General features: G+C 40.9%; 1 protein-coding gene across 4 annotated transcripts in view; it reads right to left on the reverse strand.

Moving 5' to 3' along the window:
• The window catches only part of EBF1 (EBF transcription factor 1), a 557,364-nt gene that overhangs the window by 509,128 nt on the left and 30,608 nt on the right, over nucleotides 1–17,628 (reverse strand). For all 4 annotated transcript variants that reach the window (XM_030211898.1, XM_030211896.1, XM_030211897.1 and 1 more), the window contains exon 6: nucleotides 9,621–9,689. In XM_030211898.1, coding sequence (XP_030067758.1) covers nucleotides 9,621–9,689 — 69 coding nt within the window. The remainder of the gene's footprint in view (nucleotides 1–9,620; nucleotides 9,690–17,628) is intronic.

Below are 17,628 nucleotides of genomic sequence, written 5' to 3' on the forward strand. Positions count from 1 at the left end.
GCATTTATTGTAAGAAAGTTTATAGTCCTTTACTTTAACTTGGAGACAGACTTGTAAAGATCGAGGATTTTGCATTCTGTTCCTTTTCTTCATGAACAGGCCAACTGAGTGGCAGCTCACAGCCTCAGAGGCAGGTTTTGATTCCTACAGTAGACTCTTGTTCCTTAAGCTATCAGGGGCTGAGGAGACTTCAGAAGCAGTCTTCACAGCCACAGGAAGAGAGAAAGTCCTACCATTACTCAACAGCGATTGCTACTGGCTGGATCAAGGATTCACTTGTACCAGGTTCCATAGGGATCCATGGTCTGTGCATCTCAGCCACATGATCATCACTGCAGTGGCTGGGGAGAGAAGGAATGAAAACGGAGAAAGACCCCCCCCCCCCCCCCCCCACGTAGCTGCAAATGAAGACTGGTTCTAACTGAGCTTGAAGCAGCAGCATACTCCTAGTGTATTTCCACCCCCCACCCCCACCCCACTGTCCTGTCTGATATTGTATTCTACCCCAGCTTCCCCACTGATAATTTATTTATTTTATTTTATTTATTTATTTATTCATGACATTTATACCCCACATTAGCCCGAAATAGATTCAAGTTCAATGTAGCTTACAAACAAACAATAAAGTGAATAAAACCTAATAATGTACAGAATTTAACACGAATTACAATAAGTTCAAGAAGCAAATTAATACATGTGCAGTGAGTAACCAGGGAATTAGACTACCTCAAGGACAAACAAATAATTAATTAAATAATGTCATTAGCACTACTCTTTCTACTCTTTCGTTTCAGAATATAAACTGCCCAAACATCTTTTTCATGGGCGGGGTAGGAAATCCTTCAATAAACTTGGACGTTCCAGAGAGCAGAAGGAAACTGTTAGAAGATAGATAGATAGATAGATAGATAGATAGATAGATAGATAGATAGATAGATAGATAGATAGATAGATAGATAGATAGATAGATAGATAGATAGATAGAATTAAATACACTCACACGCACATTCCTGCATGTGGTCTCCACAAGCATCCAGCGAGTGTTATAATGACACACCATTAAAACTACAGCACTCGAAGGTTGAAGATTGCTGATACCTTGTTACTCTACAGTGAAATGTGGCATTTTAGTGTGCATAAAAAATGAGTGATTTCAGAATGCGAACCGATCAACCAAGCACTTCACATTTCCAAAATGACCTCCAAACATCACCTTTTTCACCTGAAATACTTTTAAAGAATATCCACATTTTGAACATGATCTTCAGCAAAAGCAACCATTCATCTGATGTACTGGATGAATCGGACCTGCTCAAAAGCTACCAATAGCAAAGTTTTTTCAGTGAAACCCCTCTCAGCCAATTCTCTTTAGATCTCCGGGACAGTTTATGCCTGTTAAAAGGTTAAGAACCAAAAGTTTGTCTCAAAATCCAAATAATGGTAATCAAATGGTTACCCTTTTGGTACATTATTTGTGTAGGAAATGCATGCCTCCTATCTTATTTCATGTCAATTGAGCTTCAAAGCAGAAACATCCTTAGGCAAGGTTTTACAAAATCTGTTAGTATCTTACCCTATCCACAGAAATTCTACAATAAAAACTGCTCACACCCCTTTTCTTCCCCAGAATGTTACTCTCTATAGTGTGTAAGGATGTGTTTTATTGTGCTTCAGTCTGACATACACGGGGGTTCACCTAATAGCGTACAAGAACACCAGTTTCCCAGTAATAACACATTAGCTATTTGCTGTTCGGTTGCCAGACACACAAATGAGTCGGATACAGATTTCAGATCCACTATAATATTAGTCAATGAGATACAATTGAGTCTAATGTTCACAAACACAGTGCCCTATCAATCCACCCCCTAATAGTCAGGCTTGAATTCCCATTGCAGGAGCAAATGGCTTATATAAATCAGTGGGCAGGACAGTGTTATTCAGTAAATGCTATATCTGCTTTGCTCCCACCCACAGTAGCTAATGTACTCTCTACATACTGAAGTACACCAGGGAAGTTTTCTGAGGAGTTCTTTGAACCTGCGAAAGTCTTTGGGTTTTCTTTAGCAATACGAACATTCTTAATGATTTCCATAGTGCTACCCTGGCACTGGCAGCACTTGGAGATTCTCAGGAGGTTCCTAAGCCTTGGGCATGCTTAAGACACTGGCAGAAGAATGCAGAATTAAAAAGTCCATGTAGCAAATCAGCAACTGCATGAATGCAAGGAAAAGAATTCTAAGGGGGCGCAGGTCAGAATTTGTTTCTCATGTTGTTTACAGGATTAATTGTTTTATTTGGATTTTTAAAAATTTTTTGTTTCAGGGCAATGTGGTCTGTAGTGTACAAAATCCTGAGTGGTGTAGAATGGGTAAAAGTGAATCGATTTTTCACTCTTTCGAAAAGTGCAAAGACCAGGGGACATGCAATGAAATTACATGGAAATACTTTAAAAACAAATAGGAGGAAATATTTTTTCTCTCAAAGAATAGTTAAGCTCTGGAACTCATTGCCGAAGGATGTGGTAACAGTGGTTAGCATATCAGGGTTTTAAAAAGTTTTAGACAAGTTCCTGGAGGAAAAGTCCGTAGTCTGCTATTCAGACAGACATGGGGAAGCCACTGCTTGCCTTGGGATTGGTAGCATGGAATGTTGCTATAATTTGGGATTATGGAATCTTGTTACTATTTGTACTTTTGACCTGGATTGGCCACTGTTGGCAGCAGGATACTGGGCTAGATGGGCCATTGGTCTGACCCAGTATGACTATTCTTATGTTCTTCTGTGTACAGCATTGATCTAATAAAGGGCAATTCTACAAGCTGGAACAACCCTAGATTGTAGAATGCTAATACGTACGTATGCAACTGGCATCAATAACTGGCCTAGTGTAAGTGCTAGGCGCTGTTTTATTTTTATTTATTTATTGGGATTTATTAACCGCCTTTATGAAGAGATTCACTCAAGGCAGTGTACAGCAGGTCCAGTTTAACATAAAACTTAAAATTTTGTTAACAGCATAACAATAGTAAAATAACCAAGAATAAACATAAATACAATAAATGAGGTAAACTTGAAAACGGTAAATTTAAACCTAATAATAGAACTACTGTGAAACAGTATCAAAAATATACACAATTAGCAGCACTGGAATTCAAATGCCAGAGATATAATACAATATTAGCACAACACTGCATTGCTCAAATAGTGCACCCTATTGTTCAAATAATGCACCCTATTGCTCAAATAATGTTCTGTATTACTCAAATAGTGAGCACTATTGTTCATTTCACATGTCATTTCAAATTAATGCACAACCCTAAATAATTCTCAAATTATTTGGGAATGATCAGTGGTCAACGTTCAGGAACCAAGAGGCAATTTCTATTCCCACTTCAACATACATTATGGGACTTTTGCCACTACAGGTCTTTTTCTGATCCACACAAAGAAAACCTAATTAAGAAGATCTCTCATTAGACTTAGAGAAAAAAATTAGCACAGCTTATGCTAATTGCTCCTGTAAAATTTAATAAACTCTTTGAAATGGGAATAGACTAATGAGGTTTTATTTATTGAGCTAAAATAACTATAAGGGGGAAAGGTTGAGACACAAAGCTTTCCAATCTAGTCATAAAAACCACAATTTATTCAATTCAGTGCAGCAATCATTGCAAACCTTTTAGATTCAAATATGAGTTATTTGGACATTCAATCAAGCTCAGATTTAAATTTTAAAAGAAGTCATTTTAACTTTTTAGGAAAAATATGTACATTCTAAGAATAACTTCCGCCACCCTGCCTGAGTACTCATACAAAAGGGACATTGTTAGGTTTTGTAAACCAGTTATTAGCAGTGGCATCATTTTACCACTGTGGTGCAGCAGCCAAGGCATGCAAATCAGGAGGAAAGACTGTTCCATCCCTCTGTGCTAATTCCTAATGATTTGCTGCCAAGTTTCCATTATTAACCAGGTAGACTTGGAGAAACACACTTTTTATCCCTAGGGGTAAGCAGCAGGGCTGCCAAGAAGTGGGTGCCAGGGGGGCAAGATTCCCCCGGGCCCGGCCTCCAAGGGGGACCCAGCACCGGGGTCTCTCTCTCTCTCTCTCTTCTGCTCCTGACGGGACTCAAGTGATTGTGTCCCAACAGGAGCAGAAGAGAGAAAACTCCGGCACCAGGTCCCACTTAGAGACTGGGGAGGAGCAGACACAGGGTTTTGGGACCTCTTTTTTGGCTGGCTGGGGTCCCCAGGCCCCATCAGCAGAATAAGCCTTCCTCCAGCACTGTTCTTCACTACACCGATTTGCCTGCCCTACAGCTCCTTTTCCCCTCACATCGTGCATGCTCGGTTTTGATTAAAAATACCGCTGGTGGCCACATTGGGCCGGCAGTAATTCCAGGACAGCATGCATTAAGCCCACATCGGGCTTACCGCCACTTTGTAAAAGGGCTCCTAAGTTTGGTAGCCAAATTGGGCCACTAAATAGCAAGTCTATCGTTGGCTGCTATAAACTTAACCAGTCAGCACTGAATATTGGCTTGGCCAATTAAGTTTAAACCAGCCAAAAAGAAACCGGATATTCAATATATAAGTACATACGTATTGCCATACTGGAAAAGACCAAAGGTCCATCAAGCCCAGCATCCTGTTTCCAACAGTGGCCAATCCAGGTCACAAATACCTGGCAAGATCCCAAAAAAGTACAAAACATTTTATACTACTTATCCCAGAAATAGTGTATTTTCCCCAGGTCCATTTAATAATGGTCTATGGACTTTTCCTTTAGGAAGCCGTCCAAACCTTTTTAAAACTTTGCTAAGCTAACTGCCTTTACCACATTCTCTGGCAATGAATTCCAGAGTTTAATACCAGTCACCAAAAACTACTCGACACTGAATATCCAGGCTCACCGCTGAACACAGGAGTTAGGCGGGCTGCCTCCCGTCGTCTCAATATTGGCCCCAGTACGGAACTCTGCAACCCCCAAAGGCTTCCAAATTTTTTCCTTATAAAAAGAAGAAAAAAAAAAAAAAGAAAAAAGAAATGCAAAACCTAACTAACTAGGTGATAACAAATAACATTGGGGATAACAGCTTTATCCCTGAGAGGTTTTCAAATTCTCTTAGCCAACCCTGGTGGCATCCTTATAAATAGGGCTGTGCATTCATGCTCAGCTGCCTCTAAGCCCTTTAGAATTATAGCTTTGAGATCAGATCTTTATAACACAGAAATCCATGTTTGAGATACAGAAAGCCAGCTCTGTGCCTGACGCTCAATAGTCACTGTATTTTTCCAATGGGATCTTAAGCTAACAAGATGCAAACCCATGATTTATGGCCCTCTGCAATGAGCAGACAAATCACCTTGCTAGATCCAAGCTATTTAGGGCAGCTTTCTTGCTATACAGCATACTATATAATAAACTGAGGCACAAAAACACTTTCCAAATCATTATAACCACAGACCTACTTATATTTTATTTTTAAAAAATCCAGAATGCATCATTGTGAAGAAATGGAATATGCTACTATCACTCAACAAAGCATTCTCTGGCATCAATTAACAGAGTTACCTTTTACACTATAAAATAATCTAGAAGGTGGCTTTGGGGACACAAGGACGGATTTAGCAAACCAGAAAGGCATTCCTTGAATACTGAACTGAAAGGAGAATAAAGTCCTCCAGGAACCCAAGGTGAGTTCTCAGCTGTGACTCTATCAATTGTGAGGATCTGAGCAGCGACTTGCATATGAAAATGGAGCACCAGTTATGGCCTGTAGAAAGGGGGGCTCTCATAGATAAAGCTGTTTCCAGGAAATAGTTTGTGGAGGTTTTGAACCATAATGAATTCCTCATAAATCACCAGTCATTGCTGTCAAATGTTCTCACGCATTTTTCCTTCTTTTTGTTTTCTGCATCTTCTTTCCTGGCTCATCTTAATTTTTTGTTTTCTTTACACAACTCTTCCATAGCTTATCATTCTTGGCAATTTAAAAAGTGTTCCTCAAACCCCTGCATGGGGCTTTTTTTCCCCATTTTTTCTATGCTATATATTTGCCCAAAAATAGGCTCAAAAAATCACAGATACATTACAAAGAACCTGCCATAAGCTAAAATCAGAGTAAGCTGTGCAGATAGGGAGAATTCAGCAACACAAATTAAAATTAAAATGGGGAGAGAGGAATCATCTTGTACTTTTGTTTCTCGAGTTGCATCTTTCATACATTATTGCAAAAAGCTGTCTCACTTTAACTGAACACATGGCTTAAGGTTTTTGCATTCTCATGTGTCTGAAAATCCTTGCAAGTTAAAACATACATGATATTACATTTTTTTTAAAGATTTGATGTATTAGAAATAACTGTGCAGCATATTCTAACCATGGATATGTGGTTTTTAAATATTTAGAAACATATTTTTTGTCAAAATCACCAAAATGCTCATGGCAAAGTACATCTATAATTGTCAGTACATAATATCATCAATCCCTAAAGCAATACAAATTATTTGTAATCAGAAACCTTTCAACTAAAACCCCACATTTAAAATCTCAACTCAATCGATTCCTCCCCTCCCAAAAAAACCTACTACAACTTAGTCCTCTCAAATCCTAAAACAAAGAAAGCCTAATTATATTCTTGAGAAAAAATCCATGTCAGAATAAAGTTTATACTCTCCTGCTATAAGTATGAAAGCTTAATATGACCTTCTCATCATTTCTAAACAAATTAAATTAGGTAAAGCTCAGTAATTACCCGGTCAGGACTCCTAAATATATTGCTATTTTGCCACAATTATTTCATCTAGCCCAAATCTAAGAAAAGGATTTTCAGTACTCTACTGGGACAGATGCAAAACAGCAACAATAAAAGCCCTCTAAAACAATCCAGGTAACCCAATCCCATTTCAAAAACAGCGGCATGACTAATTAGACCACTGGTGAGTCAGGGTCCTTCTGCCAGTGCAAGTCACATGATCAGGCCAAAAGCAAAAACTGATACTCAAAGTTCTTCTGAGTCACAATCGCTAGCCACGCTGAAAGCATCATGTTCACCTAGCACAATGTACTGCTTTGCATAATTTCACATGAACGGACGAACGAAATAATGGACTTCTTATACAGCATCTGGCAGTTTGGAAATTAATTGTAGAGCTTGAAATCAGTCAAATGAATTGCAGCTAACACTTCAAACACAACCGTTGTTATTTTAAATGAACAAGCATTTTGGCTTCAGCTCTCTATTGATATGCCCAAACACAAGCTCTTTCAGACACAGATATGTAACTTGAATGGCTCTGTGCACACAATCATTACATACTAATGAACATATTAATTTAGCCTGGAGCAATAGGCCTTCTTTTGAATTCTTCATATAGACTTACGACACAGCATATACATACTCCGAAGCTGGGCTCACATACTCCAGTGCTAAGCTAAGCTAAAATTCATAATGCATCCAGCTAAAAGCAGTCCAGTGTGTTCGTGTGTGAATGAATGAACAGTGTTCCAGGTCTGAAAATGAAACAAAGTCCTACAACCAAACAAAAAGCCCTTGGTATACATTTAAAATGCATCTTCTGCATGGAAGACTGTCTAAGGACCCCGAGTACTAAGCCACGCTAGAGGCATGTTAACATTTTTAGCGCACGCTAAGTATTAGCACACGGTAACCATGTAGATGCCCATAATATTCCTATGGGTTTCTACATGGTTAGCGGGCGCTAATTTTTAGCACGCGCTAAAAACGCTAGCGCACCTTAGTAAGCAGGGCCCTAAATTTTAATTCCCAGTTGTATATGTGTCTGTGCAAGTCCATAAATGCAAAACCCCACTTCTCTGTTCCGAAAAATAAACACTTTTAACCCTGAAGCCTTCTGACCTTAAAGTAAAGAATGGATTGCTACTTTCCTCCATATAGTAACCTGTAAAATAAGAATGAGCCTTATTCCTGCTTTTCTAAGCATGAGCAAAGCTCCTCAAGGGATCTCTGAGGAGACCAGTGTACAAGCTTTTTTTTTCCCCCTACCCGATGACAGACAGTTTCCACATGCCTCTGAGGCTAGTTAGCAGGGTAAGGCTAGTACTCCATAAAATACATTTGTACACAATGCATTTAAGAAAAGACAACACAAAACATTTGCAAATGTAACCAGGCACAATGCACAGTGGATGCTAGACATCGAGACCCCCAACTTTCCTAGGATTTATTGCCCATATATGCTCTGCAATACCATCATGTGAACAATCTCCCCCATCCCCTCCCCCCCACCACCACCACCACCTTTCTCCAAAAATGATATGCCTTGCTTCATAATCTAGAGAGAATCCAGGCAGGAATTCATTTCTGGGAAACCTGAATTTGCTAAGCTATGGCTTAAGCAAATATCCCAAAATGCAGATGAATTGCACTCAACAGAACTAGGGAAAAACATGATAATGATTCATCAAAAGCAACATTTTTAAAATAAAAGTTAAATATTTATGAGCACCCAGCCACATCTCATAAATCACAAAACTGTTATTATTTGATTTCTGATACTTCCTGGCATAGCTTGTGAAATAAGCCAAAGAAAGTCCAGAGTGAAAAATTATGTCTTCTGTGAACGCAAATCAAAAGGCAGGGCTGACAGATCTGGAAGGATAAATCACATGCTCTTCTTGAAATGTGACATGGGAATCACCGCTGTGAGCCCACGCATGCAAGAGTCATCAAACTAATTCCAGACCAATAAGAAGGTCACCCTTAACATACACCCAATTCTCGCACCAAAACTAAGAGACGGATCACAAGCAGAAAGTACCTCTACAGAGCCAGAACCATAAGAGTTAGGGACCTTGAAATACAGTCCACGACAGAGCAGGTCCATTTCAGAAACGCAAAAAGAAAACCACCACCAACATCTTCCCCAAAAGCTGCAGACTTTGGCATGGTCTTGGTTGGAGATGAGTCAGAGGGTCAGTTACTAATGGTTAATATGTGCATCTGCCACAGGGCTCATAGGACTAGAATGAGCCCTGCAAAAATTAATGTGTGCTAACCATTAGTAAATGATCTCCTAAATGCTTTGCAGATGTCTGATGCATATAGGTAACATTTTAGCTTTGCAGAAGGACATTAATCGCAATATCATGTAATGTCAGGATGTGACTATCACCCAGCACTCATGCTCTCATTGTGTATGTGAACAAATAGAAATACTGCATATTTATAAACAAGGCCATTGCTGAACAAAACGATGCCCCCCGGCAAGGTCTGCTTTTGATATTCCCCCTCCCCTTCAGGTTCTTGGGCTCACACACTGATTCAAAAAGGTCAGTGTGGTACCCCTCTGGATTGGTGTCCCAGGGGGTTCCCCTGTTGGCCTATCCCTTGCAATGGCCCTGTTCATAAATATATAATACCAAACACAGAAACTAGTAATGCAGTATCAGCACCAAAGTTATATCCACTCACATACTGGATATATGGTTTTTTTTTGTCTCTCTTACCCCTTTATCCTATCTACAGAACCTGCATACAGAGAATTTGTTTCCATTAGTAATACAAGTAACATAGAGCAGGTGGTTCATCCTAATTAGGGATGAGAAGTCAAGAAAATAATAGCAGTCCCAACCTGTCAATAATCACCGGGTCTGAGGGAGTCTCATTTCTGTTGCCACAGCTTTTCTTATCACAGCAACGGCTGTAAAAGCAAAAGTGAAAGGAGTCTTAGTATAACTGTTCCCTTGGAAAAGGAGCATTAGGAAGACAACAGCTTCAGACAATGAGTTGCAATATGGCAGAAATTCTATCCTTCCCCTTACCTAGAAGTCAGCAGAAGTGTGGTGACAGCACCCAGACTGTGTCTCTTACATGGGTTAATTACTGATTCTGACTTCCCAGCACAGCTGCTTAGTAAGGAACATTAGAAAAACTATGGGTTCCCTCCCTCACTTCCACCCTTTCATTATGAAGGATTGTCACAAGCTCACCTGAGTCACAGAACTCACCACACCTCTTGGTGAAAGACCCTCCTCTCCTATGCACCCACATGCTAGTCCATATGGCACGAAATTAAATACACAGCAATTATTTCTCAACAAATCAACGTCATTAAATTAACCTACCTTAAGGTCCTATGGCCCATTCTGTTCATGTGACTTTTGGGCTCTAAGGTTTTTACTGCAAAAAGTATATTTATCACCTACGAGAATGTTTTCGCTTTGTTGTAAACAACTGGGGGAAAGGCGTATGAGGAAAGGGCTAGAAAGGTGGTTAATTGTCCTAGAAAAGTGTTCGTGAATAACATTATTACATTTACTATAGGATAAGCTGACGAGAGGTCCGTGTGTATTCATTACATTTACTATCAGGTCAGCTGACTGGAGAGGTCTATGTGTACTCACTGTTTTAATTTCTAAGGAGAATTTGATGCTACTCCCTCAATGTAACGAATCGAAGCATTAGGAGAAGTCAACATCCCCTCTCCAAAGGTCACCTAAAAGCAGACAATCCCACAGAACTGCTCTACCGTTTAGAAGCGGAAATCATGTATTTATCTTTTTTTTTTTAATTTATAAGCTGCATTTCATAACCTGCAATCATAAAATATTTATTATACAACAATTCATAGTTATTAAAACAATCTAATAACATATAATCCTCCCATAGCATTCCTCCTGTCCCTCATAAACCAATCAATCCAATTTCCAGTCCCACTAAAATAATCTTCTTAACATTCTCAAGAAAGCCACCAATCTCAAGCTTGGCCAAATGTTGAAGGAAGAGATAGCTTCCAACTGCTTCCTGCATCTCAAATAATGATTTTCTCTCTGAAGATCCGATGAGAGTTCATTCCACATTTCCAAGGCCTTTAATGAAGAGGCCTTTGCCTGGTTGTTCCCAGTTTGGAGTTACTAGGACCAAAGACCTGTAGGCACTGTTTGTATACTGAAAACTCCCTACAGACCTGATTAACTAATCTTCTTTCCCATAGGCAGAATAGGTATAAAGCCTTGGGGAAGCAGGGTGTGAAATTGTCCATGATGTTATTATGTCAGATACTGTCTAGTAAAAATCTTGCCTACATTGTGTTTTATGAAGACTATAAACCTTTGTTTTTATTTCTCAGGCTTAATATCCTATAGACCAAGTAGGATCAAACTTCACATCTTCCCACAAACAGCAGAAAACTCTCACACTCCCTTCTACTATTGTCATATTCTGCTTATATCGAAGAAGAAGGTTCAGGCCTTCGAAAAGCTGTCAGAAAATATATTGAGTTAGTCCCGAAAAAAGGTATCAACTTATTTTTTTATTTGTTTTGTTTTATCTCTATTTCTTTCTTTCTAATAGAGTACCTCCTTGTGGCACAATTGGTAGGTTGCTTGTCTACTATACCGATGATCTGAGTTCAAATACTGCACTGAGATTTCTATCAGGTAGCTTGCCTGTGGTTAGCTTAACTATCCGGCTGCTTTTGATCAGTAAATGAGTAGTCAAGAGGGGGAATAGGCTAAAGATGACTAAGAAATGCATTGGTAAAGACCATGACTGAGGAGGGAGGGTTTAAAAATGACTGAGGAACACAAGTCTTCCAAGAATCCATCACACAAGTGGCAGCTCCAATAATTTGTTTATGACTTGGCACTTGCATACAGGAGACTCCCTTTATCTTTAATAGATAACCTCATTTATGCCTTATACCTGAAGACTCAAGATTAGATAGCACAGAGATAACTGATTGATGTGTTTATTTCTTAATTTATTTGCATTTATTTACCACCTTTTCAAGGAATTTGTATTTGATTCTAGAGCCCAGTTCCAAGGATCGGTAGGATAGACTGGATACTGCTGGATTGATAGTCACCCATCTGTTAAGATTCAATGTTTATTGCTCAGAAATAAGAAGCTACATTTTTTCTTCATGAATTACAAGATCCTGGCCATTCTTTTCACCGCCTTCTCTCTCTGGCCTGAGCAGAATGAACTGTAAAGACCTGCCCAGCACATAAAACACTCCTGGAAAGAACATCTGCATTTGCTCTGGTGCTTTTTAGGCCACAGCTGCCCTCCTAATCCCAATCAGAAAGTCTTGGGTGCTTTCTAAAAGACCTTCTTAATGCTTCAGCTGAACCTCTGGAGGACTCAGTCATCTGAAGTCATTCCCTTGGGTATTGCATGCCCACAGGATCCAAAGGGGAAAAAAAATCAAACCTACCCTACCACAGAGCACTATAAACCAGAAGTCCTGAGGCTAGAATTAGTAAGAATCCTTCTCAGTGAGGCTTCTTCTATTAATCTAATCCATTAAGGCAGCCTAGCAGCTGACATGGTAGCCTTGGTCATCTGTGGAGTGTAATCAAATCCCTTCAAAATAAGCCATCCCTGAAATGTGCCTCATGATTACAGCTTCTGCAGCCAGGACAGAATACAAGGGTCCCTCTGGCATAGTTGAATTCTCTGCGCTCTGTGGTCCCATGGAATTGTGCTTTGTTTTTTTCTTTGTATACCATAAATACGCAGCTTTTGTCGCATAAATGCAAAGTTTTATTGCGCAGTTAGTCTTGACAGAGAGCACTGCAGAAAGTTATTTAGAAATTAAAACTCTAAAACAAGCTAATTTTAAAATCAAGGGGCTTCATTATTTCATGTCTGAAAAGGAAGACATTTCGTCTTAGGGAGAGTAAGTTGTCTTTCACACCATATGGCTAATGGTAGTGCATAGCAATTAGCTGGGCTGATTAATGGTGAACAGACTCTAATTTTATGCTTATAACTGAGGCTACATTTGCACTCCTGGTGCAAATTCAGCATATCCCAACTTCCACTTGCAACAGACAAGACCCCAAGAGGAAGGGAGCAAAAAGAAGGGAGTGAATTCCTCCTGGAGCCCCTCTCTCACATCCGATTTGCAATTTAAACAAGCGTTAGCAGCACAATGGATGGCAGATTTGTGTAACAGGGTCATGCAGACTGGTAAACAAACAGCGCCTCTTACAGATCTCTAGGCAGCTAGAAAAGCTTAATCTCCAACATTAGCTGCCTGACATTTTAAAGATGGCTTTTCTCTATCAGGCGTGCTGTACAAATAGGCATCATTTGCTTTCAATGGGTTCAGAACATTTTTTCTACTTTACATTCAAAAAGAAAAAAAAATCCACATTGCAGTAAAGTAGCACTACATGCATAATAAATAGATTGGTCCAAGGTATTTTCAAAACAAGAAAAATATATCCAATCTGTCACTTTAATAAGGGGTGCGTGTTTCTGTAGGAAATCTAATATCCCTTTCTGTACTCAGAATAGAATCATTTTACACAGGGCAAACCACCCAAATGTCAAATATAAATCTTAAGCACAGATATTATATAATAGAATGAAACACTATCAATCTACCTGATTGGCTAATACCTATTTGACTTGTCCAGTAAAAAGGAAGCATTAACAATGCCCTGTGACTTCACAATGCTAATCCCAAATGGCTGGTGGCATGAACAGCTAATCCAATCAGACACCATTGTTCCTTCAGAAGTAGATACAATGGCATCTCATCTTCTGCTCGCAGGAGGGTGGTATATAAACCAAAAATGTACTGTAGTATCCTAATTGTTCCAATTATAAACAAATTCTTATTCAGATAGTTGAAAATACAATAAAAACAGTTTTTAAGTAGATTGGGGATACTTTTTTTAAAGCATTTTCTGTGTGTAAAACATGTTTTATACAGCAAAATGGCTATTATAACATCATGAAAAGGTATATATAGAAACATAGAAACATGACGGCAGATAAAGGCTATATGACCCATCCAGTCTGTCCATCCAAGTAGACAATGGGACTTATTTTCAAAGCACTTAGACTTACAAAGTTCCGTACGTTACTATCAAGTTTATTTTCGAAAGAGAAGGGCGCCCATCTTTCGACAAAAATCGGGAGATAGGCGTCCTTCTCCCAGGGTCGACCAAATCGGCATAATCGAAAGCCGATTTTGGGCATCCTCAACTGCTTTCCATCACGAGGATGACCAAAGTTCATGGGGGCGTGTCGGAAGCATAGCGAAGGCGGGACTGGGGCGTGCTTAACACATGGCCATCTTCGGCCGAAAATGGAAAAAAGAAGGGCGTCCCTGAAGAACACTTGGTCGACTTTACTTGGTCCTTTTTTTTTACAACCAAGCCACAAAAATGTGCCCTAAATGACCAGATGACCTCCGGTGGGAATCGGGGATGACCTCCCCTTACTCCCCCAGTGGTCACTAACCCCCTCCCACCCTAAAAAAACAAAATTTTAAAATATTTTTCCAGCCTCTATGCCAGCCTCAAATATCATACCCAGCTCTATGACAGCAGTATGCAGGTCCCTGGAGCAGTTTTAGTGGGTACTGCAGTGCACTTCAGGCAGGCGGACCCAGGCCCATCCCCCCTCCCTACCTGTTATACTTGTGGTGGTAAATGTGAGCCCTCCAAACCCAATCGAAACCCACTGTACCCTCATCTAGGTGCCCCCCTTCATCCCTAAGGGCACTATGGTGGTGGTGTACAGTTGTGGGGAGTGGGGTTTGGGGGCTCAGCACTCAAGGTAAGGGAGCTATGCACCTGGGAGCTTTTTCTGAAGTCCACTGTAGTGCCCTCTAGGGTTTTCTACTTTGTGCGTTTATCTTTTTAGGCCATTTTTGAAGAAAAAAAACACACACACACAAGTTAAAAATGCATAAAATGAAGCCATTAGAATGTAGTAGGGGCCAGAATCTTTAGCAGACTGGTCCCCCAGACATCCCAAGAGAGCAATGGGGCACCCTAGGGGGCACTACTGTGGACTTCATATAAATGCTCCCAGGTGCACTTCTCACTGTTGCTCCCTTATCTTGTCCCCTGAGCCCTCCGAAATCCACTACCCCCAACTGTGTACACCACTACAATAGCCCTTATAGATGAAGGGGGCACCTATATGTAGGTACAGTGGGGTTATTTTGTGAGTTTTGGAGGGCTCACATTTTCCACCACAAGTGTAACTGGTAGGGAGAGGTATGGGCCTGGGCCCACCTGTCTACAGTGCACTACACCAACCACTAGACTACTCCAGGGACCTGCATGCTGTTCTAATGAACCTGGCTATAACATCTGAGGCTCTCAGAGGCTGGTGAGTACTATTTTTATTCACATTTTTGATGGTAGGAGGGGATCAGTAACCACTGGGGGAGTAAGGGCAGTCATCCCTGAATACCTCCAGTGGTTATCTGGTCATTTAGGGTATAAAAGGTCTAGACCAAAACACTGAAGTTTTCACTCTAGACATTTTGGTTTTGTTCCATTATGGCTGTAAAATGTCCAAGTGTTAGGCACTTCCTAATCCCATCTTCAAAACACCCCTGACATGCCCCCTTGTGATTTGGACGCACTGCAGATGAAATGCATAGATAGACCAGTGGCATAGCTACGTGGGGCCATGGGGGCCTGGGCCCCCATAGATTTGGCCATGGACCTCTCTGCCGACAACTCTCTCAAACCCCCTCCCGCCGCCAACCCGCTGTCGCCGTCGCCTATCTTTGCTGGCAGGGGACCCCAACCCCGCCAGCCGAGGTCCTCTTCTTCTGGCGCAAGCCTTCGTTCTGTTTCTGAGTCTGACGTCCTGTTTTGCAGACGTCTCTCTCAGGAGGTCCCCCCCCCCCAGCAAAGGTAGGTGGCGGCGGGGGAGGGTTGACAGTGGGAGGGGGGTCGAGAGGGTCGTCGGCAGGGGGGAGTCAAAGTTGGTGGCGGCGGGTCAGCAATGGTGGGAGGGGGGGCTAAAATGTGCCCCCTCACCTCGGGCTCTGGACCCCCCACCTGCCAAAGTCTGGCTACGCCCCTGAGATAGACGTCTGCAAAACAGCTTTCGAAAATACCGATTTGGAAGTTTTGAGAAGAAATCTGTCCAAATGATGCTTTATGACACTTTTTGGACATTTTTCTTTTTCGAAAATGAGCCCCTATGTAACTTTGTAAATATGCCTCCATGTGCATATACGTAGATGATCTCAAGGGTTACAAAGTACACATGTATTTTATAAAACATGTGAGTACTTGTAGAGAGCACATGTACAGGACTAACAGACTTCCTTGGAGCAAGCATTAATGTGAAAAAATTGTGGGCTAGTTCTAAGACCTATTTTATGAAAACACATATGCACCTATATTGCCTCTCTATAAAAGCAGTCTAAAAGAGATGCTTTTTGGACAGAGGCACTTTTCTATGAAATTAACCTCTTAAAGAATATATATTTTTGGAGAACACTATTTTAAAATGAACAGCAAACGCAGTTTAATCATAAGCAGGGGACAGTTTTCAAAAAGAGTTAGCTGACCAGATCCATTAGGCCAAATCATGCCTCACACAGCTTAAATATGTGATCCTTTTTGGTCATGTTTATAGCGAACATTCCTGCAAGTGTTTTTGGATCAGGAGGAAAGAAATCAATTGAAGTTTTGTCCCCTTGTCATCAGGGACAGAAATGGCAGGGACACCACTTAGATAGCTTACGGGCTTGCAGATGGTATTGTATTTAAGAAATAATAATAAATATTGGTAGTTTTATACCCACATACATTTTGCAAATTTTACAAAGCAAACTATTCAGATCATTTCCTCTTGAAAATTCATGACAAAGTACCCATACACAAAGGCACCCACCTATTTAGCAGGATTATTGAAAATTGCTCCCTTGGTATTTTGTTGTGAACGTTATGAATAAATACAGCAATTCCTGGCTGCCTTCCCTACACTCTGGGAAAATATTTATCTAACTTTATATTCTGCATGATATAACCATGGTTAATCTCAGCAGAAACGAATACATCAAAACATTAAAACAACAACCAACCATACATCATAAAACAGATCAAGAACAGTAGAACAGACATATGGAAAAGTAAACATAAAAACAAAATATAATAGCAATACAAAATAAAATTAGTTTAAATAAAAACAAAAATACTATGAGCCAATTATCATCTACTATAATAAAACTCACCCTGAACGTTCTGAGGACACTGACGTCAGTGAAGCCAAGCCCTGACTTCCTTCAAAAAGGTTCGAAGGTTCGTGGTGGTGAAGCCACCAAAATCGCTCCGGGCCCTGCCCTCGAGGGCGGAGCTATTGCAGAACAACGAAGGGGTTGTCAGGGAGGGAGGCAGGGAGGCGTGGGGGGTGGGAAATCGCTCCGGGCCCCGCCCTCCAGGGCAGAGCAATGGCAGAACAACGAAGGGGTTGGCAGGGAGGCAGGGGGTGGGAAATCGCTCCGGGCCCCGCCCTCGCGTCAAACGTCATGATGTTGGGGGCGGAGCAATGGAAGAATAACGAACGGGTTGGCCAGGGAGGGAGGGAGGGAGGGGTGTTGGTGACGAACACCTTGCTAGCGCCCGTTTCATTTGCTCTGAAACGGGCCTCTTTTACTAGTGTTCACTAAAGCTCTCCACATCCTTGTGTCTTAGGACTTAATAACTGTTGGGGAGTAAATGCAGTAAAAGGGGCCCTGCGTTAACGGAAGCACATGCTTTGTCGTGCGCTGAGGCCCCTTTTACCACAAAAGGTAAAAAGGCCTAAAAAAGAAATGGCACGGCCATTTTGGAGGGGGAGCCATTTTGGATGTGGCCATTTTGGAGGAG

Source organism: Microcaecilia unicolor, chromosome 8, assembly GCF_901765095.1.
Source record: "Microcaecilia unicolor chromosome 8, aMicUni1.1, whole genome shotgun sequence".
In the NCBI taxonomy this organism is placed as follows: domain Eukaryota; kingdom Metazoa; phylum Chordata; class Amphibia; order Gymnophiona; family Siphonopidae; genus Microcaecilia; species Microcaecilia unicolor.